General features: G+C 41.3%; 1 protein-coding gene across 2 annotated transcripts in view; it reads left to right on the top strand.

The window, feature by feature from the left end:
* The window catches only part of INPP5D (inositol polyphosphate-5-phosphatase D), a 76,589-nt gene that overhangs the window by 19,331 nt on the left and 31,913 nt on the right, over positions 1-25,345 (top strand). Inside the window, exons 3-5 of one of the 2 annotated variants that reach the window (XM_072143270.1) lie at positions 8,095-8,242; positions 13,829-13,991; positions 18,646-18,786. In XM_072143270.1, the coding sequence (XP_071999371.1) occupies positions 8,095-8,242; positions 13,829-13,991; positions 18,646-18,786 (452 nt within the window). Of the gene's footprint in view, positions 1-8,094; positions 8,243-13,828; positions 13,992-18,645; positions 18,787-24,697; positions 25,021-25,345 lie in introns of those variants that run through there. The other variant, XM_072143271.1, reaches the window with a different exon arrangement.

A 25,345-nucleotide genomic window follows, 5' to 3' on the forward strand; every position in this document is an offset into this window, starting at 1 on the left:
CCTGAGTCTAACTTGGGCTTTGTGCACACAAACTTTGTTTGGGGACATGTGCTAGCTGCTGTTTTTGTGTCTAGAAAGGGTTCATGCTCATGTAAAAGATCTTTATCTAGGACTCAAAACAGTCCTTATCAGTTGTAAGATGACTTTCAAATTACCCCTTTTTAGACAAAAATGTCTCCCGGTACTGGGATGAAAGCAGAAACCAAGACACACTAGTCTCTTAGAAAATACAGACTCACAATCTTTATTAGCGCGCAGCCGCATATATAAAACACAGAAAATATTCTTCATAGGGGCGTGAAAAGGTGATATAATACTGCAATGCTAGGGCCAGCTTGAATATTTCCCCATAAATTCACTTTCCCAAATCATGCAGATGAACTTTACATATTATTTCTCACACAGAGCACTGTCTCCAGGGAGACAGAATGTTTTTACTAAAAGTCCGGAGAAGAAGATGGCTCCTCGGTTTGGCCAAAACATAGGATAAGCAGGTGCTGAAGCAAAAATATAGGACAAGAGTCAAGGACAGAACTGCCTCTCAGCAGATTATAACAAAATGATGTTTGAATCTTGAGATGAATAGACATCTTACAATATGGCTGACAGTGGTCAGGATGACTTGAGACAAAATGGTGTCAGCTTGGTTCAAAATGGCGTCTTGTAGAGAAATATATCTCTCACACCCATGGCATTGCTTTACACAGTGCAATGAGTGAGCCTCTGCTCCGAGCTGTAAATGTTAGGGAGGGTCCTATTACTGCCCGAGTTTGCAGTTCAGGGAGTATTTTTCTATTTGCTATCACAATAGTAAGTGATAATAGTAAGCGTAAGTGCAAGGCCTTTCACCGATTATACAAATATATGTGTCTTAGAGTGTGTACAGTGTACCATAGCCTCTCAGCGCTTTCATTTCTGGGTGGTGGCACCATGTAATGTGTCACTCCGTGAAGTCGGGCTGTTTATTAAATCTGGCAGCTTTGCTTTACCCGGATCTATCTTACTAAGAGCAAAGTTGAAATCAGCTCTATAAGTCCTGACTCATCCTTGTTGATGTCAGTAAATACATTTATAGGTCTCATAATCATTATGCAGTTTGTAGGAAGTCATCTTATTCATCTTACAGACTTTGTCATTGTGTGTTGGAGGCTTGAAACCAAACTAAAATTTTCCTCCTAACTAAAACATTCTTTTAACAGTCTTGGCAGAATATATTTTATAATTATATTGCTCAGGGGTGTAACTACAGGGGTAGCAGTCATAGCAGTTGCTATGGGGCCTGCAGAGTTAGTGGGCCTTGGCATCTGGGGTATTGGATTTGTATATGCTGGATATGTATGTATGGTGTGTATATACTGTGTGTGTGTGTATATGGTGTATGTCTGTATATGATGTGATGTGTATATGCTCTATATATGTGTGCATATATGATGTGTATATGCTGCATGGGTGTATATGGTAATGTGTGAATGTACTGTATATATACTGTATGTTTGTATATGGTGTGGATATGCTGTATGTATATAAGTATACAATTGTGTGTATATATGAGTGTATAAATGTGTTTTATTGTAAGTCACATGTGTGAAAATACAAATATGTATATATTTAAGGGGGAAGGGGGCCCCATTCAGAATTCTTCTATGGGACCCCACTTCTCCTAGTTATGGCCCTGATATAGTGTGTACTAAGGGCCAATTCAGTTATCTGTGGCCCAGGAAACAAGGTCTATGTGACAGTCCCATTGCCAGGACAGGTTATGCCTCCAGCTGAAAGTTACTGGATCATAGTGATTTTTGAAAAGTGGATGATGTGAGCTAGATACAGCCATATCTAAGATTCTCTAAGTTTTGCATGCTAGGGTTAGTCTACAGATTGGCCACATATAGCTATAACCTTATAGATTGTATAATGTGTCCATGTTATGCCCATTCATTGCGGACTTTCTCAGATTCTCTAGTAGTTGCTGAAATCTATTGAATTGTTCTCCAACCAAACAATGAACCTCTTGTGTAGTAACTACGTGCAGTGCTCCATACTTCTGCTTTCAGTTTCTGGGATAGGAAGTAGATGTCTGATGCTGGATTAGCCCCTCATGATTTACAGCTGCTGTCCCCAGTTCACCTAGATGACTCTCCAACTCTCCTGGTGGCTGGTTACAAGAGAGGACCCATTTTTGTTTTTTAAGGTTATTTATCCTTGGTTTTGGCAGGCTTTTTGTGGCATAAAAAAGTCGCCAAAAAGTCTCATAGTGGTTTGTTGCAACTTTTCACTGCTAAAAAGTTGCACAGGACTATTTCCGACTCTTCATTATTTTGGTTTAAACATAGAACTACTACTAGTTCAACGCCGCGCAAAGCCAGATTCATGACTTGCAACTTTTTTTTTTCTTTTTTTAAAGTTGCATAAAAAAGTCACATTATTGCTCCAGTCCCCTGCTGATGTATCTGCTGGGAGTCTTTATACATTTTGCGAATTTTGTGCAACATTGCAAAAAAAATACCAGACAGCAATTAGAGCATAAGAACATTTACTAAAGGACCAGAGCCATTTTAATGAATTGGATGGGCAGAGGAACTCCAAAGACAGACATACAACTGTCCCAAGGAGTCGCCTAATGATAAACTCTCAAAGAGCCAGAAATGGATGCAGGTGGATTTCAGCTCTGAGGCCACCCAAATTGTGAATACTGTATTATAATACAATAATTGCATTTTATTTAACAATACCAAAACTTTAATGTGGGCTAAACAGGCTACTCACATTTCTGGACAGCCCTTTTTTGTTGGAAGTTTTTCATGACAATAAGTAGATCACAGTAAATTCCGCTGCTGAATACTAGAAGATACTAAAAAAAAAATGTTTAACTCCACGGAGCAAAGGAATCGGCACAATAAAATTTAACATGTGTGCATGTTGGGAGGTACAGGGTGCATCAGACAATGTATGGCACTTTTATATGGGCATAACACATGCTATGGTAATTATAAGCGGACATTGATATGGGCATTTATATACTATGGCCCCATGCACACGACCATCCGGGGGACGTATGTACGGACGCAAACTTGCGGGCGTGCATACGAACCCCGTAAACGGCAATGGCAGTACGGAGCGATACGGTGCCGCACATACTGCTCTGTACACGGGGAAAAGACAGGACGTGTCCTATGTTCCCCTTGTTACAGAACTGTGTGTCGCATAAATCTATGGAGAGGAGACAGGTGACCCCTCTTCTTCTCCATGGCAATGGACGTGTGCCCGTTGGGCTACATCCAGGCGGTTATGCATTCGTGTGCATGTTGCCTATGACAGTACACTGTATGTGAGGATACAACAGAAAGTAACATACAGAGCATCTTCAAACTGACAAACTCTGTGCAGTCTTACACCCATTAATACTGACACTAAGTAACGGTCCCTGACTTTACTGCTTCCTCATTTTTAAAACCACAGAAGTTGTCAATGTTAATATTTAATATAAATAATGAACTCAAAAAGAGACTAAAAGTGAAATAGAAAAAAAATGACATTATGGTCGCAAGTAATAATGTTGGAAATTGTGACCATTTCCAGGTTTTGCCTATAGTCTTGACTTTGTGGGATGATTTGGGAAATGTAGGTCTCATACATGGTAGAAGTTTTCACTAGTTTGCAGATGGGATGCAAGCAGCAGCACAGTGATTATATACTTCCCTCTTTTTTGTTTCACATATGCTGTTTGTTCCATGTTACTCAATTTTAGATTTGCATACATTTTTTTTTCTCTCTCAAAATTATGTATTTTGGCAATTTAATTCACCTGTTTGAAACCACTTTAAGGGTGCGTACACACGCTCAGTTTTTCAAATGCAGTTTTGAAGCCAAAAGCAGGTGCGGATATAATAGGAGAGGACAAATAATTGAGAAAAGCTGCTCCTCTTCTTTTTTCACCCCACTCTTGGTTTGGACATCAAAAACTGCATCTGAAAAACTGAACCTATGATCGCACCTTAAAGGGAACCAGACTTTACCCCATTGAACTATTAAACCCCCTGAAATGTTCTTTTCCTTAATTTTTACATTTTCTTTAAAAATTAATTGGCCTTTTTTAAATTTTTTTACTAGCAGCATATAGTTTTAAAAGAATAAACAAAATATATAGTGGTTGTCATAGTAAGTGTATTTCAGTGTATTCAGTGGTTTCACTTTGGGTCACTTGAAGGGCAATTGTCCAATTGACCTCTCAGGTTTACAACCTTAAAGGGAACCTGTCACCAGGAGACCCAATTTTAACACTCCCCCAGTCCCCACAGAGCATAGTACATACACTGCCAAAGTGCTTTTGTATAAAAAATAGGTTTTACAGAAAAAAAGATATGTTATATTGTACCTTTCATTAGCATCTGCTGTGTGACTAGGCAGTTGCCCAATGGAAGGGGCTGGAAAGGAGCAGTTCCCCCCACCCTTGGGAAACATGTGACCCACACTCCCCACACTCGGGATTAGCTGTAGGGGAGCCAAGCCAAGTGATGGGTGTTTTCATATATTTGAAAAGGTCACATGGAGTAGCTGTTTCCCAAGGGTGGGGGGGACTGCTCCTTTCCAGCCCCTCCAAAAGGCAGTCACACAGCAGATGCTAATGAAAGGTACAATATAAGATATCTTTTCTTCTTTAAAACCTATTTTTTATACAAAAACACTTTGGCAGTGTATGTACTATGCTCTGTGGGGACTGGGGGAGTGCTAAAAATGGGTCTCCTGGTGACAGGTTCCCTTTAAACCCACATGAACTCCTGCAGGGAAATCACCATGTTGCTACCTCTTAAAATAGGAACTGTGTAATGATTAATATTGACAAATATGGATTTTGCCGTATTTGAAGATGTATAGTACCCAACAGTGGGTTACATGCAGGGGATGATGATGATTGGTAAAAAATTATCCTAGAATATGGATGTCTTGTGCTGCCATTATTATTTTAGGTCCTGGAAGATGAACTGGAAGATGACCTAGTACCCTGATGAGCTATTTTAACCTTATTTGAAACTGTCTTTGGTAGAAAGTTGATGCATTCTGTATATTTTAATAATTTTATGGGAATCCAATTTATGTTGTACCCTAATATTTTTAAATAACCATATTCACTATTGTGGAGATCAAACACCCTGAGCATCTCTTTACTGTGAATTCTCAACTAAAATTCGATGACATCTATTATTTAACTAGTGATGTCGATGAAATGTCTAACAACTAAGATATCACCACAAAAACAAATGGGGTGGGACTTTGCCCAAACAGGGTGGGCAGTGAACCACTGATGATTTACAAAGAGGGGGTGTTAAAAAAAAAACTTCAGCTGAACTCATTGTGGTTGTGATGTGTTAAAAAGAGATGAGAAGAATGGAAATATTAGACAATTCCTTATAAGCTGATTTAAACTTGAATAAAAAAGTAACCAATTTATTCTACCGAAGAGAGAATAGTGCAATAATTAATATTTAAGGAAATCTACCATCAGAATTCATCACCATAAATCAAGGGCACTTACTCATAGATCCAGGCACCGTGACTATTGTCTTATATTTGTTATCTATGACCTCCCTCCTTCTAAAATCTAACTTTGAAAATAATGCTAATGAGCCATTGGATTACTGGGGCAGTTTCCAGAGCCCCTTAGTGCTGCAGATTTATAGGTGGTTACACTGTACTTTCCACTCCCACTGTAGGCTGAAACTGTCAGAGATACATAGGGAACTATTAAATAATGAAGTCTGCTATGTTTCCCCATCACTAGGTTTAAGAATGAAGAGCTCCATAGAAAGTATAAGTCTTGCAAAGTTTACATCTGTATTGAAGGCTATCACAGTCCTGAAAATAAAAATAAAAAAGATGAAAAAAAATCATAAACATATTGGCCCAGATACATGAAAACTGGTGCAATGTGCCTAGTTTTAGTTCGCACTTTCTTTATGCAAGTTAAGACACATTGGGCCACATTATTAAAGTGTATGCGCCAGCTTTCTGTTGTACTTTACATTGAAAAGAACGTGTAAAGTTTTGCCCATGTATTTATAAAATGTCTGTTTTGCATGGCTGCACTGTGTCCACTGGGGCGTTACGGTGATGTTTCGGACCGTGCACCACATTTACCATGGTGACTCGGCAAAAATGTTCAGTTTAAGCCTGATCGGCATGTGCAGGGTGTACCAGATTATTGAAGACTGTGCACCAGTCTTTAATAATCTGGTGCACATTAGTGAGACAAACTGCACGTAGGGCAGTATCACTATTGATAAATACGGCCCATTATTTAATAGTGGCGTTTGCTCTTGGATGATACGGTCAGTTTTCAGAATGTGACACAGTTGCACTTATTTTTTCTGGGTGCACCTTGCTTCATACTCCTGCGACACAATTGTGTCAGATTCTAGACATAAATGTGGTGCAAACTAGGAACACACACTACCGTATATGTGCACAGTTTCAAAAAGCGTCAGACAAAATGCAAGCGAGACACAATTGTGGCGCACAGACATAAATACATAAAGGCTCTTTTTTCCTGTAAACGTGGACAAAAAACTGCTGCAAACACAATAATATATCTGAGCCAGTAATGTCCATGACCATTCTATCAAAATATAAAAATATTGCTATTGTATTGTATCAAATTGCATTTAAATGGAGCTATCCCACAAAAAAACAAGCTTTCTGCGTGGTGAAGACTAAAAAAACAAAACATTAAACAGGATATTGGCTGCATTCTCTGAGTTATTAACATAGTACTTATAGGGCAGTGATGGCAAACCTTTTAGAGACCGAGTGCCCAAACTACAACAAAGACCCGCTTATTTATCACAAAGTGCCAACACAGAAATGTAATGTGTGATTTATACTCCCTTCTCTGTCACAGCTTTCATTGATACCAGCACCTGAGGACACCAATAAAGCAGAAAATAGTCCCAGGTACAGCTGTCACTTTAAAATAGCTCTGTGCACAGCAAGTCCTGGGCTGTCTGGGACTGCAGGAAGATACCTGGAGTCATCTCTGGTGATGGCCTGAGTGCCCACAGAAAGGGCTCTGAGTGCCACCTCTGGCACCAGTGCCATAGGTTAGCCATCACTGTTATAGGGGTTGTCCAATGGAGAAGAAGAACACCTGGGATCTATAATAGGAACATTGAGAGTGGATGGGCGTAGTATTACCTCTTTTAGTTTTCTAACTAGCAGAAATAGTTTTTTTCACTAGTAGTTTTTTGACAAAGTATTTGTCATGTGTACTCCCAAAACATACTGATAGTATAAAGACCTGTCCAGCAACAGCGTATCCACAACCAGGCTTGTCGCTATCTGTCAGACTGGGTAGGTGGTGGCGGACTCACCCTGCGATGTCCTTGTGGGCTATGGCCCTGTCTGCAGCAGATAAACTGCCCTGACAAGGGCCAATCTGCTAACTGAGGGTCCCTGAGTGACCCTTAGATGGTGACAGGGAAGACTTACTTCACCTGGCAGACGCTGGATGGTGGAGCGGACAGGTAAAAAGGAATGTTCACACTATTACACAGAAAACCAACACAAGTCTGAGACAGGAAAAGCAGGGTCACTCCGGGAGATACACGAAACTAAGGGACAAACAACAGATATAGACAGACAAGCAAAGTCAGACAAAACCGTGTCAAAACCAAGATGGCGGCAAGGTACAGAATCGTATATAATAATAGAATGGTCGGAAGGCAGGCAGAAGGTCAATAACACAGAGTGTGAAGGCAAAGCAATAGCACTAGAAAACACAGAAGACTGAACAGCCGGGTCTGATGGGACTAGGCATATATATAAAGCAGATCCTGGACAGGCACTTGCTGGACAGCGCTGCATTGCAAAGAGCTGAGTGTGGCTTAATCAATCCAAAAACAGAAACCTAAGCCACAGTTCACACACAAGAAACACAAACAAATTAACGCCACCTATTCTGCCAACTGTGGATAGAGGGATGTTTTAACACGAACGTTACAGATACCTATTATACTCCTGTTTATCATTACCATGTTTTCCTGCATAGCTTTTCACTCTGCAAGTTTGTAAGAAAAATGAGTCATCATGACTATTTCTTTGCAGGCATCTGAAGGAGTCCCCATGCGCTTTTTCACCAACTTACAAGAGCTGATTGACTTTTACAAAAATGAAAATGTAGGACTGGTAACAAATCTACATAACCCCATACTGCAGGAGGAAGAGGGACCTGAAGAACCAGATGAAGACCAAGGTAAGACTTTCCATAGTTAATATACAATGCATTCAGAAAGTTTTCAGACTCTTTTAACTTTTTCTTAGTTTATTATATTGAGGCTTGTATTAGATATTAATAAATGGGCACTCAACGCCTCATAATGGCAAAGTGAAAGCAAAATGTATAGAAATATTCAACTACAATAATGACATTACATAATTATACAGAACCATTACTCAGTATTTAGTTGATGCAGCTTTGCAGCAATAATAGCCTCCATTATTCTCCACCTTCTCCACCTTCTGATGCTAGAAGGCATAAATGGATTCAGGGATTTTCAGCCATTCTTCTCTTAGTCGTGGACAGCCATTAGCAGGTCTCTCCGGAGATGTTGAAGTCAGGGCTCTTGATGGGCCACTCAAGAACATTCACAGAGTTTTCATGGCCAGAGGTCTAAAAACTGCAACCTATTCTGTAAGCATTGACCATGAGTGCCATTTGCTGTGTTTTCCAAAAAATTTACATCCATAGTAGTAGCCAAGGCAAAAAGCCTAAAATATTACTCTATATAATTAAAATTTTATAAGCCTGGTTTGAGCAACTTTTTGGCTAAATGTCTTTAATGCCATAAGGGAACAACAAGGATGGACTGGAAAGACAGAAAAAGACAGTAAGCCCTAAAGCTAAATCCCTATCCCCGCTGTCTTTAGTTATTTGTCCAGTCGACCCCATAGCAGAAGGTGACAACTGGTTGTCTTTCCCTTCCTGTAAGAGTAGTCCACAAATACGGTGATAACCAAAAGGACAATATATTACAGAATTGATGGTCAGCAAAGGGTCAAGGGACCCAAAATACAGAAGTCAAGATAAATGCCAGGAAACAAGCAATAGCAGTAATAATCACCGCATCCATGTCCTTGCCAGCTTTATATTTAGTCCCAAGTGCATATAATGCAAAGGAATAAATCCAGGTTACACAGTACCTTTCACAGATGAAAAAATAGTTGGCGTCCTCTCGTTTCCTTGCCTCCCCAAGTTGGCGTTTCCCCGGCTGTACTCGTTGATGCGGCACTCGGATAGCGGCTGATTCCAGGTGCGCAGGTTCAGTCTTCCGACTGGGAACTCGTGCCACCTTGTTAGTGGTTCCGCTAGTCTCAGAGTTGCCGCGGTTCAATCCCCAAGGGGGAAAACAAGACGCAATAGTGTAGACAGGTTTTTCTATTGAATATTTAGATAATTTAATCAATATACTCACAAAAAATAAGATAAAAACAGGCCTTCAAAATTATTAAAACGCACGTTCGGTCCTCCTTGCAAGGAGGAACATGTTGTAGTTCCTCCAACACAAAATTTTTGGTTACACAAGATACAAAATGTTGTGAGCCTTCAAGGCTGGCATATCGGGTTATCCTCAATTGTTTTAAACCATTTCCTAACCTTTTTTGTCTAGAAATGGTTAAACGTAAGACTTAAATTGTGGAATAAATATGGATTACATGGAATAAAAAATGTAATCAAAACAAATTATTGGGGAAGATTTCTCAGGGCTAGTATGCAAGTTTTCTGATGTGTAAGCCCTGGAATAATCAGAATTACTTTCCCCCTTTATGCCACCAAGTAAGCATGGAGGGAAATGAAGGGGCATCTCTGCCATGGAACCCAAGTGTGAGAGCTCAGGTGAGCTGGTTTCCAATCTCCTCAATGAAGGGGAGCATGCCAGGTGGTAGAGAGGGCGCGTGTAATTACGCATGAATGGTCAATGGTAATAGTGTAATTTTAATAGCGCTATTTTTAATTGTGAAGAAATCTAAGACAGTAAACAGAATATTGGCAACATCCTTGTAGGTCCAGGCCAAGGAATGAAGATTACTGGAGGCTGTTTTAGTAGACCACCTGAAGACAAAGTAGGTCCCCTGGCCCCTGAGGGTTTACAGGCTACAGTATTTTACAAAATACTTTTTGGTGTGCCCTCAAAATAACTGAACAGATAGCCATTATTGTCTAAACTGCTGGTAATAAAAGTGAGCACACCCCTAAGTGAAAAAGGCCAAATTGTGGCCAAAGTGTCAATTTTTGTATGGCCACCATTATTTTCCTTCGCTGCCTTAACTCTCTTGGGTATGGAGTTCACTAAAGCTTCACTGGTAACAACCACTGGTATCCTCTTCTACTCCTCCACGATCACATCATAGATCTGGTAGATGTAAGAGACATTCTGCTTCTCCACCTTACATTAGGGTTTAGTTCTGGAGACATGCTTCTTCAGTACAGCACCTTTAACCACAGTTTCTTAAACATGGCAGTGGTCATCATGGAGGTATTTGAGGTCCTTATTATTTTGGACGCTGCCCAGTTTCCTAAGAGTGGGGTTGCATGCTCTGCTTCAGTAAATCACCGGACATGTTGTCATTCATGGTTTCTTCAATTAAAATTACATTGTATCAAAGTGTCATATCATCAGTGTTGTATCATGAAAAGTTGGGGGGGGGGTCAACTCACTTTTGTAAGATACTGTATTTGCCATCTCCTGGTTACTTACTTGGTAACACTTAGGCTTATACTTTAGATCATGTCAATATGCAAAAGTCCATCGGTGGCTGTCCCACATATGAAGAGACTTGCACCTTAACTTATTACATATAGTTTGGGACCTTATATAGTTTTTGCATTGGGCCTCAACAGCTTTAGGGTTCACCTCTGCTTGTGTGGAGCATTTGAAGATTATTTCGAAAAAAGTTTTTTGTGTATGTGGGCACGCTCAAAAACGGTCTCGGAAGTGAATCACAATATTTCAATATTTAATACCACATTCAAAGTATAGATAAAAAGTATAGATAAAAACATTCACAATGGTCTTGATATAATAACAGATGGTTGAATTACTACATGTACTGGAATTTGATTATTACTCGATAGCTCTGACAAATTTGAAGTGTGTATACACTTATGTGTTTACTGTAAACTTATGTGTTTACTGTGGACTGGTGTGTTCACTGTGAACTGTAAACTTTTGTGTCCACTGTAAACTTATGTGTTTTACTGTAAACTTATATGTTCACTGTAAACTTGTGTGTCCACCGTAAACCTATGTGTCTACTGCAAACTTATGTGTTTACTGCAAACTTATGTGCCCACTGTTAACCTATTTGTTTACTGTAAACTTTTGTGTCTACTGTAAACTTTTGTGTTTACTGTAAACTTATATGTTTACTGTGGATATCAGATAAAACAACGTTACACAAAAATCAATTGAACTTGCATGTATGAAGAAATATTAAAATGTCCAAAAAGTAAAAGACAAAAAACAATAATCAATAATGAATGTCCAAAGTTGTGGGTCCTAAAAAATAAAAATAAAAAATAAAAAATAAAAAGTAAAAGTCCAAAATCAAAAAGCGAAATTCAGCTTTGTATAGTAAATTGATATCCAGGAGGTTTTGCTATTTAAACAGGATGCAGGGCCCTACACCTGTAAAGACTCATATATATTTTCACCTTTTTACGAGATTTAAAATAGAGGTATAGACACTCACGGTTGGTTGGCAACAATGGTTCTGATTGTCCTTACAATTATGTTGCTGCTCTCGATGTGCCGGGGTGGAGAAAAAAAACAATCCAGATATCCACATATATTGTGGTTAGCGGCCTTCCACATGTAATGGAGTCTGTGGACGCCGTTTGAAAGCGTGATCTCAAGGCGTTGCGGGATGTTAGTCCACACGCATCCGCTGGACTGAATGGATCCTCCTCCTCCTAATCCAGATCGAGCGACTGAACTGTGTCGCAAATAGTGTGACTGTACTGTGTCACAGATGGTGCCGTGCTACTCACTGGGTGCGGTCGTGCTCGTCAATGGATGTAGTCTTTCAAATTGAGGCTCCAAGTGGTGCACTTTAGTTTGTAAACTTTCTCAAGTGAGTGTCTTTTCTTTTCTTTTATAGGTGATATTGTTATTGCAAATGAGTCATAAAATCAGTAGCTAGACGCGTTTCGAAGCGTGATGCTTCTTCCTCAGTAGCTCTATATAGAGAAAATATAGAGCTACTGAGGAAGAAGCATCACGCTTCGAAACGCGTCTAGCTACTGATTTTATGACTCATTTGCAATAACAATATCACCTATAAAAGAAAAGAAAAGACACTCACTTGAGAAAGTTTACAAACTAAAGTGCACCACTTGGAGCCTCAATTTGAAAGACTACATCCATTGACGAGCACGACCGCACCCAGTGAGTAGCACGGCACCATCTGTGACACAGTACAGTCACACTATTTGCGACACAGTTCAGTCGCTCGATCTGGATTAGGAGGAGGAGGATCCATTCAGTCCAGCGGATGCGTGTGGACTAACATCCCGCAACGCCTTGAGATCACGCTTTCAAACGGCGTCCACAGACTCCATTACATGTGGAAGGCCGCTAACCACAATATATGTGGATATCTGGATTGTTTTTTTTCTCCACCCCGGCACATCGAGAGCAGCAACATAATTGTAAGGACAATCAGAACCATTGTTGCCAACCAACCGTGAGTGTCTATACCTCTATTTTAAATCTCGTAAAAAGGTGAAAATATATATGAGTCTTTACAGGTGTAGGGCCCTGCATCCTGTTTAAATAGCAAAACCTCCTGGATATCAATTTACTATACAAAGCTGAATTTCGCTTTTTGATTTTGGACTTTTACTTTTTATTTTTTATTTTTTATTTTTATTTTTTATTTTTTAGGACCCACAACTTTGGACATTCATTATTGATTATTGTTTTTTGTCTTTTACTTTTTGGACATTTTAATATTTCTTCATACATGCAAGTTCAATTGATTTTTGTGTAACGTTGTTTTATCTGATATCCACAGTAAACATATAAGTTTACAGTAAACACAAAAGTTTACAGTAGACACAAAAGTTTACAGTAAACAAATAGGTTAACAGTGGGCACATAAGTTTGCAGTAAACACATAAGTTTGCAGTAGACACATAGGTTTACGGTGGACACACAAGTTTACAGTGAACATATAAGTTTACAGTAAAACACATAAGTTTACAGTGGACACAAAAGTTTACAGTTCACAGTGAACACACCAGTCCACAGTAAACACATAAGTTTACAGTAAACACATAAGTGTATACACACTTCAAATTTGTCAGAGCTATCGAGTAATAATCAAATTCCAGTACATGTAGTAATTCAACCATCTGTTATTATATCAAGACCATTGTGAATGTTTTTATCTATACTTTTTATCTATACTTTGAATGTGGTATTAAATATTGAAATATTGTGATTCACTTCCGAGACCGTTTTTGAGCGTGCCCACATACACAAAAAACTTTTTTCGAAATTTCTCATTGGGGCCCTTTTTGGTGTTAAGACCCTTTGTGGCTGCACCCAAGGCGGTGTGACAGAGATCAATAAGTGCCACTAAACCCACTGCATTTGAAGATTATGGCAGCTTGGATGCTCTTCTGTACAGAGCAGGTATATGTTTTAATGGACGATGGGCCGCAGCAGCTGCCTTGCTTGACAACTGAGCCTTTGTGTCTATGGATGCTAAATGTTTGATGATGCAAATATTATGACGGAATCCTTTGTCATCATCATCACCATATCTTTCATTACAGAGCCAGCTCCCCCCAATGTACCCCCAAGGAACTTTCTTCCTACATTGCCATTAACAGAAATGAAAGAGACTCTAGTGACTACAGAGAAAGCCGAAACTGGAAATAATTCCTTCCTCCTGTCTGAAACATTGTTACAGAGACTCCAAGACCTTGACACCCGCAGGTACAGTCCATAGGTTCATGATATATGAATTGTGAAACTGCATTCTAATATTTGAGAATTAGAAACACCATAAGAAGTCTCTTCTTATAAGAATGAAAACACATAATGATTTATGATGGTTACAAAAGACATCTTTAAAAAAGTATTACAACCAATAATTCTCCGTAGTAACAGACTACAAGCAAAAGTTGTAGTCTCATCCCCAGTTGATGTCACCATTTAATGGTCAGTGCCTAAGCTTATGGTGCAGGTAGGAACTTTTCCTGCAGAACCTTCACATTTCAGGTCCAGGCAGTGCTAGGGCAGTGCAGGGAGGGACCTTTTTGTTACTAAGAAATGTTGTATATAGGGCTAAAACAAGATGTGAAAATGGGCAGGGAGGAGGAATTTTCTGGGGTGTGCGCCACAACTTTCCATTCTATCTTACTTAATAGCCCCCCATAGTGCGTATTAGCAGTTATTATTAGTATTTTAAGCATGCCATTGTACAACTGCAATTCTCAAAGTCCTTATCTGTAGTAAACAGATACACTTATAGTGCAGGGGATCACCTGGTTGATCTACTAGGTCCTACCATGGACATATGAGATTTACATAGTGCCTCATGTATCACATTGCACTTAATAAATAAGAAAAGGGGGTATAAAAAAAGCTAAAATAATTAAACGCTCACATGTCACCTAAAGGTTTCTTATTATTGGAACATATTGGGCACAATCAACTTATAGCCCAAACCCTAGTAATAAAAGAATACTATTTGTCCAGTTAAAAACTGAAGAACATAACTACTGACAATATATGGGGAGGGATATTCATTATGACTGGCATTCGAAATACCAGTCTTAAAATTCCCACCACCGGCGGTCCTTTACCAATATTACAATATTTTAGTGAATATGGACTCTTTAAACCAGATCGAAACTGGCTGAGTTTTCTATTATAGTTTTTCGGCAGAGAGTATATATAGATAACATTGACCCATCATTACATCACTACTGACAATAGATGATGTCACATCTTATCTCCTCCCCCTCCCTACACACTGTCCTCTATATAGATAACATTGACCCATCATTACATCACTACTGACAATAGATGATGTCACAGCTTATCTCCTCCCCCTCCCTGTACAATGACCTCTATATATATAATACTGACCCATCATTACATCACTACTGACAATAGATGATGTCACAGCTTATCTCCTCATCCTCCCTGTACTATGACCTCTATATAGATAACACTGACCCATCATTAAATCACTACTGACAATAGATGATGTCACAGCTTATCTCCTCCCCCTCCTGTACAATGACCTCTATATAGATAACATTGACCCATCATTACATCACTACTGACAATAGATGATGTCACAGCTTATCTCCTCCCCCTCCCTGTACAATGACCTCTATATATATAATACTGACCCATCATTACATCACTACTGACAATATATGATGTCACAGCTTATCTCCTCCCCCTCCCTGTACAATGACCTCTATATAGATAACACTGACCCATCATTACATCACTACGGACAATAGATGATGACACATCTTATTTCCTCCCCCTCCCTGTACAATGACCTCTATATAGATAACACTGACCCATCATTACATCACTACCGACAATAGATGATGTCACAGCTTATCTCCTCCCCCTCCCTGTACAATGACCTCTAAATATATAACACTGACCCATCATTACATCACTACTGACAATAGATGATGTCACATCTTGTCTTCTCCCCCTCCCTGCACAATGTCCTCTACATAGGGAAAACTGACCCATCATTACATCACTACTGACAATAAATGATGTCACAGCTTATCCCCTCCCTCCCTGCACAATGACCTCTATATATAGATAACACTGACCCATCATTACATCACAACTGACAATAGATGATGTCACAGCTTATCCCCTCCCTCCCTGCACAATGACCTCTATATATAGATAACACTGACCCATCATTACATCACAACTGACAATAGATGATGTCACAGCTTATCTCCTCCCCCTCCCTGTACAATGACCTCCATATAGACAACACTGACCCATCATTACATCACAACTGACAATAGATGATGTCACAGCTTATCTCCTCCCCCTCCCTGTACAATGACCTCTATATAGACAACACTGACCCATCATTACATCACTACCGTCAATAGATGATGTCACAGCTTATCTCCTCCCCCTCCCTGTACAATGACCTCTATATAGATAACACTGACCCATCATTACATCACTACCGACAATAGATGATGTCACAACTTATCTGTACCCTCCCTGCACAATGTCTTCTATGTAGGAGGGAAAATTCTACAACATTTTCCACATTATTCAATATATTATCTTTGACTGGAGTGTGCCTTTAACTAAAGTGCTTTTGAAACCCATGTTTCGCTAACTGTGTTGTTCAGTCCCTGAGGAGAATCTGTCAGGACAAATTTGTGACACCAAACCACCCACAGGTCCTTATGGACCAGTGGTTTAATGTCCCAAATTCACCCCATAGTTCTTCCCTTCACGCCCACAAGATAAAATAACAAAACTATATATTTACATCTTTACTGATTTCTGTGATTTGACCTTTACTCTACCCTTACTGATATCTGTGATCAATGCAGAAAGAATAACAGGGTTGCTTTACATCCGTGGAACCCTAGCACTGGCCATCACAGTGTTATTACAGTTATTACTGATATTTATCAGCATTCATTATGCTGCACTCTCAATGGCAAGGGAGGCCATAGCTTCTGACCACAGAGGTTTATATGTTGCAGTAAAATGCCTACATCCTGTGACACCCCACCTTATAAAATACCCCTCTTCCTCTTTATTGTGTCTCATACACATACTACCTGCACATGCCTTAAAGAGGACCTGTCACCTTAAAAAAACACATTAGGAGCTGCTTACTTTAGCGCTAACCCAGATGTAGCAATGTTAAACTGCTTGCTTGCTCAGAACCCTCCGATAAAGCTAGCAAACACTGCAGCGCCATACCCTCAGAACGCCAGTCCGAACTTGAAGCGGTCTGGTGTATTCATGAGGAAGGGGGGAGGGCGGGGGGAGTCCCAGGAGGTGGTGACAGCACATGAAGCCTGGTAGTCACCGCCAGCCTATGGCGTTAGAGGGGTGGTCCAGGGGAGGAGCAGCACCTTGGGCCGCCCCCTCATGAATACGCCAGACCGCTGTGAGCTTGGTATGGCATTCTGAGGTTATGGCGTGCCAGTGTTTGACTCTCATAAAGCTAGCAGTTTAAGGCCGCATTCACAGGACCATAGGGGGATGTATGTATGGCCGAAAGCTTGCGGCCAACATGCGTTCCCCATAGACCAGCATTTGCATATATCCCAGATGGACCATTTCTCCAACTGTCCGTGTTTGAACCCGACAATCTTTTTTACATGGTTACAGTTGTGTGTCAAAAGTTGGTAGAATTTATTTGCTTTCCATGGAAATGCCCTGAATCTGATCAGAACTGCCCTAAGGATGGGTATTAAGAATATCTCTCTCTTTTCTGGCCCAGGACAAGATGTACTCTCAGTGATTAGTTACCATGCCTTTAAAGGGGTATCCCCATGAAAGGAAGGTCTCAAATTTTAATCCCCTAGTGATGTTTAAACAATAAAGATCATTTTAACCCCTTACTTTAATATTTCACTTTGTTTTATTGCTCTTTTAGCTCCTATCACTCAGTGATGGTCAGTGTAAGATTCCAGAGTGTGGGCGGGGACTCTCTAAGCAGACACATTATGATCCCTCTAGAGCTGTGATATGCTGTGAGGTGGCAATGTGCTTAGATTATCAGGGTTCAGGTTTATATACACGTTAATTTAGCTTCTGAACATTCATTAGTATCTGACACATAGAAAAAGAGATGAGACAGATCAACGATGATCAAATCCATGAGATGCATATTGCACGACTTTCTCAACTCTACTGTTACAGGCATAACAGACACAGCTTTGCTTTATCACACCTATAACACCTACTGTAATATCTGCACGGATAAAGATCTTATCTGTCTGTAGCTTTACTCTCCTCACAATATGGCAGGAAATCAGTGGGGGAGATTTATCAGAAGTGTCTGAGGTAAAACTGTTCTAGTTGCTCATGGAAACCAATCAGAGCTTATAAACTGTTGTGGGAAAATGAAAGCTCAGCTCTGACTGGTTGTCATGAGCAACTAGAATGGTTTGACCTCAGACACTTCTGATAAATCTTCCCCAGCTTGTGGGTGTGTGAGCTCGTCCTGGAATACAAGGGTGGGGGCTAGAGAGGGAGAGGGCTGCGTCAGACAGAAGAGCAAGATGGCTGCCGACCCTAAAATAAGAAGATCCAGGGTCTGGTCCAGGGGCAACCAAAATTTTGTACACTAGGACTGATAGAGGGAGGTTGGAATTATATCTGTGAAATGCTGTATTTTTGCTAATAACAGTGAATTACAGATTGTGTTATTTTGTTATCCGGGGTATATTTAAGAAACTTGTCTTCGTGGGAATATCCATTTAAGAGACAATGCCATATAGCATTAGGCATGTTAGGGGTCTGGTGTTCTATAGTTGGGGATCAACTTCAGATGAACATTCTATACTCAGCATTGAAAATGTTTTTTTCTCACAGAGCTGTATTTCTGTTGCAGTGTATCCGAGGAACATTTACAGGCCATTCATCAGTATTTATGTCTTCATATCACCAGCGATTTTGAGATGGTGCGTAATGGGTGTCAGAACCTTCCTCAGTTAAAAAAGCTTCTGATGACCCTCTGCACGGGACTGTACAGGTAAGCCCAATAGTGTACACGACAAATGGGCCTTTAATTTTCATTACAAACCCAAATGAAATTTAACTTGTTACTAGAAATGTAAGAAATTGCAATTACTTAATATATTTTTCTCCAAACCCTGGTTCATTTTCCCTATAAGGTATAGACCTGCAGTGAATGAGATCTGTAAAATTTGACAGCCACATGTGATTGAATGGTGGTGCACATACATGTCCACTGCTGCTCCCTTCACTTGTATGATATAGCAGTTCCACAGAGTGGTGGTCAAACATGTGCAACCCTTATCTATCACGTGGGACACTTCTGGGCCATGCCATCCTGTCAAGCAAGGTGGAAAAAGTGTCTAAAACAATTAAAGCGTAGCTCAACTTTCCGCCCAGTATGCAGAAATGAATAAGCCAGAGTGTAGGCCATAAGGAGTAACACTATTTCTCAACACTATGTGACTTTTTCAATAATTGTGCTCTGTTTAGTATCTCTGTCTGTAAATTCCAGTTCTCCCTGAGCTGGTGGGTGGACATCTAGCTGCTGTAACTCACTTTTTCCCTCCCCTCTATGTTATGTGACACCTCAGTGACCTTCTGCCCATTTTCCTAGCCAAACAGAATTAGGCTACATTCACACTGCCGTTGCCCGCCGTACCGTAGCACGGTATCTCACCCCCGCCCCTCTCCAGAGAAACATATGGCGCACACATGGCTCCCGTTGGGCGCCGTGCGCCCATTGCCGTCTATGGGGGACGTACACTCACCGGCTACTTTATTAGGTACACCATGCTATCTCACCCTCGCCCCTCTCCAGAGGGACATATGGCGCACATATGGCTCCCGTTGGGCGCCGTGCGCCCATTGCCGTCTGTGTGGGACGTACACTCACCAGCCACTTTATTAGGTACACCATGCTAATAACGGGGTGGACCCCCTTTTGCCTTCAGAACTGCCTCAATTCTTCGTGGCATAGATTCAACAAGGTGCTGGAAGCATTCCTCAGAGATTTTGGTCCATATTGACATGATGGCATCACACAGTTGCCACAGATTTGTCAGCTGCACATCCATGATGCGAATCTCCCGTTCCACCACATCCCAAAGATGCTCTATTGGATTGAGATCTGGTGACTGTGGAGGCCATTTGAGTCCAGTGAACTCATTGTCATGTTCAAGAAACCAGTCTGAGATGATTCCAGCTTTATGACATGGCGCATTATCCTGCTGATCAGATGTTGGGTACATTGTGGTCATAAAGGGATGGACATGGTCAGCAACAATACTCAGGTAGGCTGTGGCGTTGCTACGATGCTCAATTGGTACCAAGGGGCCCAAAGAGTGCCAAGAAAATATTCCCCACACCATGACACCACCACCACCAGCCTGAACCGTTGATACAAGGCAGGATGGATCCATGCTTTCATGTTGTTGACGCCAAATTCTGACCTTACCATCCGAATGTTGCAGCAGAAATCGAGACTCATCAGACCAGGCAACTTTTTTCCAATCTTCTACTGTCCTTGTGCAAATTGTAGCCTCAGTTTCCTGTTCTTAGCTGAAAGGAGTGGCACCCGGTGTGGTCTTCTGTTGCTGTAGCCCATCTGCCTCAAAGTTCAACGTACTGTGCGTTCAGAGATGCTCTTCTGCCTACCTTGGTTGTAACGGGTGGCGATTTGAGTCACTGTTACCTTTCTATCAGCTCGGACCAGTCTGCCCATTCTCCTCTGACCTCTGGCATCAACAAGGCATTTCCGCCCACAGAACTGCCGCTCACTGGATGTTTTTTCTTTTTCGGACCATTCTCTGTAAAACCTAGAGATGGTTGTGCGTGAAAATCCCAGTAGATCAGCAGTTTCTGAAATACTCAGACCAGCCCTTCTGGCACCAACAACCATGCCATGTTCAAAGGCATCAAATCACCTTTCTTCCCCATATTGATGCTCGGTTTGAACTGCAGGAGATTGTCTTGACCATGTCTACATGCCTAAATGCACTGAGTTGCCGCCATGTGATTGGCTGATTAGAAATTAAGTGTTAACGAGCAGTTGGACAGGTGTACTTAATAAAGTGGCTGGTGAGTGTATATTGGCCGTATATACGTACCCCATATGGCAGTATGAATGTAGCCTTAAGCAGAGATTTTATAGTGTAACTAAATCTTTATCAGGAAGATAACAAAATTAAGGGAAATCAAAATGAAGCATGATAAACCAGGGACACTTACTAATAGATCCAGGCACTGCGGCTGCAGCAATCACCTTATATTTGTTATCCATGACCTCCTCCCTTCTAAAAGAGTTTGCATGTACGGGCAGCATGGTGGCTTAATGGTTAGCGTTACAGCTTTGCAGCGCTGGGGATCTGAGTTCAAATCCCTCAGTCAACATTTGCAAAGAGTTTGTATGTTCTCTCTTTGTTTGTGTGGGTTTCCTCCCACACTCCAAAACATACTGTTAGGTTGATAGGACCGTTCTGTGCAGCGCTGCGTAATCTATGTGTGCTATATAAATAAAGAATTATTATTATTATTACAATCCAATTTCAAAAATATGTTAATGATCCTTAAGTGCTCCGGGGTTGCTAGCAGAGCCACACTGTGCTATAGCTTCACAGACTGTGCAAAAACTCCCTGCTGCCATAAAATTACAGCAGGCAGAGGGAGAAAGGGGGAGACAGTGTAACAGCCTGTGAAGTTGTAGCATGGAGCTGCTCAGCTAATGCCCCCTATGGAAACTTCAGGCTCATTGACACAATTTAATAGTTGATTTTAGAAGGAAAGAGGCCATAACAATTATAGGAAGACCACTACATTCATATTGCATGGATCTAAATGCTCTTTATCATGCTTGATTTTGATGGCAAATTAACAAAGTTATTTATATTCACTTACACTATGGGTTTATTAAGTAACAATGTTATCATGCTCCCAAGGGTCCCATGGATCCCATGACTGCAAACTACACAAACTACAATTAGTTCAAATATAGAATAGCAGTATTCCTGCTTCAAGCAGCCACAGCTGGAAATGGTAGAAAATAGCTTAAACCGAGCCTAATAATGGATATATCATATCCATTTTTATCCAGGACTGCATACACAATTCCGCCACCTTCTTTCTTTCTAACTTATATCATACAGCGCCCCCTGTTGTTTAAATGAAAATAAAGCACCTTGTGCAATAACTTTAATAAAGTGAAAGAAAATAGTTAAATGAATGATCATCATCAGAATATCAGACGCTGGTGGACAAGTAAAACACTTGCTACCAACATAATAGAATGCCAATCAGTTATCTGGAAAAAAAAAGATGATACGATCTTTTTGAGGAACCTTTTTGACTCAGAGAGCCATAAGTGCCACATATTTTAAAATCTAATTCTACAAGAGCCGTACAATAGGGCGCATTTACTTACCCGGCCGCTGGAGTTCACCGAAAGTGCATAGCCTGATGAGAATGCACATCTGCCGCGATTCACAAAGATTGTGCGCCCGATATCCTGCATTTGTCACTTCCCCGCTCAGGTCCATCAGAGTTCACCTTCTTCTTCCCGGTGCATGTAAGTGCATTATCTTGTGACACAATTTGAATCTTAAATCCCATCTGAGTCAGTTGGATCGTTCGATGGCACGGTGTGTGACACAATCCCAGTGCAAACCCCTGGTTAATACCTGTCAAAGCTACGCAAATCCCAAAAATGGTGAAAAGTCCAACGAAAGTGTGATCCGCGACCCTTAGTAAATAAGCCCCAATATGTATATACAATATATAGCTAGCCAGCCCCCAGTATATAGCCAGCCATCCCCCCAGTATATAGCTAGCCAGCCCCCCAGTATATAGCCAGCCAGCCCCCCAGTATATAGCTAGCCAGCCCCCGCCCAGCATATAGCCAGCCAGCCTTCCAGTATACAGTATAGCCATCCAGCCTCCCAGCATGTAGCCAGCCAGCCTCCCTGTATATTGCCAGTCAGCCCCTCCCCAATATACAGACAACCAGCCCCCCCTGTATATAGGTAACCCCCCAGTATACAGCCAGACAGCCCCCCTCATTCTACAGCCAGTCAGTCCTCCTAGTATACAGCCAGCCCCCCAAGTATATACCAGGCCCCACTCAGTACATAGCCAGCCAGCCCACTCAGATATATAGCCAGCCAGCCCACTCAGTATATAGCCAGCCAGCCCACTCAGTATATAGCCAGCCAGCCCACCCAGTATATAGCCAGCATGCCCCTTCCCAGTATATAGCCAACCAGCCCACTCAGTATATAGCCAGCTTCTCTATACATAGCCAGCCCCCGCAGTATACAGCCAGCCAGTCCCCCTAGTATATAGCCAACCCCCCCGCCGTATAAAGCCAGCCCAGTAAATAGCCAGCCTCCCAGTATATAGCCAGCCAGCCCCCCCCTGTATACAGCCAGCCAGCCACCCCCCTGTATACAGCCAGCCAGCCACCCCCACACGTGCGGCACCGTACCGCTCCGTAGCCCGGGAAAAGATAGGACATGTCCTATTTTTTCCCCATGATACGGTGCCGCGTGCTGTATCTTCCTATGGAGAGGGGTGGGGGTGCGCTGCGCTCATGCCCTGCTCCTCTCCGCGGCGCCGATGTATGCCCGCCATACTACGGTACGGAGGGCATACATCGTGTGAATGTAGCCTTAGCCTTCAGCTCTCCAGGTAGTGCCTCACCTACTGCTTCTGGCCTGCAGACTAAATCAGGCCCTAACAAGGCCTGTGACCCGCACCTGTGGGCTATACAAAAGCCCAGGACTGAAGCCCAGATGGAGTAGGAGTCCCACTACCGGCCTACCCCTACTCCATAATAAGCAGGCCCAGTACGGACATTACAAATGTGTCTGTGTTAGCTAGGCCAACACAGACAAAACAGACTATTCCTGCTTATCATGTCTGCATTAACCCTTGGGTTACTGCAGACAAACCCAGGGCTTTTACCACCAGCATTTCATCTGCCTGTAAGACAGATAGCGGTTTTCCCACACAACACCTCTCACTTTATCACACTAAGGAACCAGGTCTTTTGCATAATTTTAAAATCCTTTTTTTGTAAGAAGCTAAAAGAAAAGCGGATCCTGCCAAATGGGGCACACACCTGCATGTCAGTGTGCTTGGTTTACAATCCTTTATCCTGGTGGTAGATGTCCTTTGAGTGTTTTTTACATTGAAGTCAATGGTCAATAGTTTATTAGTAAGTGTCAGTTTTTACATTTTTATTAGATGAAGAAATAGACAGATATAGATAGATATAGTTAGATATATAAATAGAAAAGGAGATGATGGATAGATAATTATGAGGTATGGAAAGAAAGGTAGGCCGGCAATTAGAAATAAGAGATCAAAAGGTGGATAGGTAATTAGAAATGAGTGATCAATAGGTAGGTAGGTAGTTAGATCGATAGAAAAGCTAGATAGTTGATATGAGATAGATAGACAGATAGATAGATTTTTGTTTGATGGATGGATAGATAGACAGATCATAGAAGTTGTAGATAGATGTATTGAAAGTGAACGTAACGTGTAACTTAAAAAGTTGATTCTTTAAAAAAAAAAAAAAACGGATACTAACTGAAAGACAAGTGTCCGTTTTTTTAACAAGGAAAGCTTAGGGTATCAGTTAAATAAACGGACACTGTGTCATCAGTTACTGTCAGTTTATCTATCTTTATTTACGATCCTTATGTTTTTTAAATGGAGATAAAAAACAGATATGCTGATGGTAGTGTGAACTTAGCCTTAACCAGACATGTCAGGAGTGGTGACGGCTCCTCTTTACTATTAGTTGTGCACCTTGTAGCTTTGGTATAGCAGGGCAGATGCTGTACATTATCTGTAGACATGGAGCGGCAGCCTGGGATGTCTGAGTAGTTGTAGCACATATGGGTGTTACTGCCTCCTCCCCTTACTGAGCACATCTGGGACAGACTCGCCCTTCAGTGGCTACTCCTGCCATTGTAGAGATGCTATAGGGGAGTGTATACTCCGAGCAGTTACTCATCACTGTCTTCCTCTGCAACATAATATAGGGCCATGGGATAAGGATATCTTGTACGTGTAAGAATATCTTTCTTGCAAATGAAATCTTCCTTGTAGTTGAGCGTCTGCCTCCCTGCTGTCCCCTCCCTCTTACTGTACTGCGTGCAGAGGGAAGACAGCCAAGCATCACAGCACAAAGAGAAGGTATGGAAAGGAGGGGGCAGCGGGCAGACGAGTTTGGTGGCAGCTGTCTGAGGTAAGGGGAAGTGCTACATCTCTTCTCCTTCTTCAATTTTCTTTTTGTCCCCTCACCCTGCTATGCTTCATGTCATTGTGTGATGCATCTCATACACAGTGCTCTCATCTCATCCACCTTCATGTCTCACACCCAGTAAATAGCCCCCAATCATTTTCGTTTTCCTTAAGTCATCTGTTCCCTGCCAATCCATGCAAGTAATGTCCTTACCACTGGGCCTACGAGCTGACCAGTAATGGTTGACTTATTGTCCTCACATCAGGCCCGGTCACCTGAATGTAAAAAGTCAAGGAGCTATGATGTCACATTTTTCGTATCACTCTGT

This window comes from Engystomops pustulosus, chromosome 3 (assembly GCF_040894005.1).
Source record: "Engystomops pustulosus chromosome 3, aEngPut4.maternal, whole genome shotgun sequence".
Classification (NCBI taxonomy): Eukaryota; Metazoa; Chordata; class Amphibia; order Anura; family Leptodactylidae; genus Engystomops; species Engystomops pustulosus.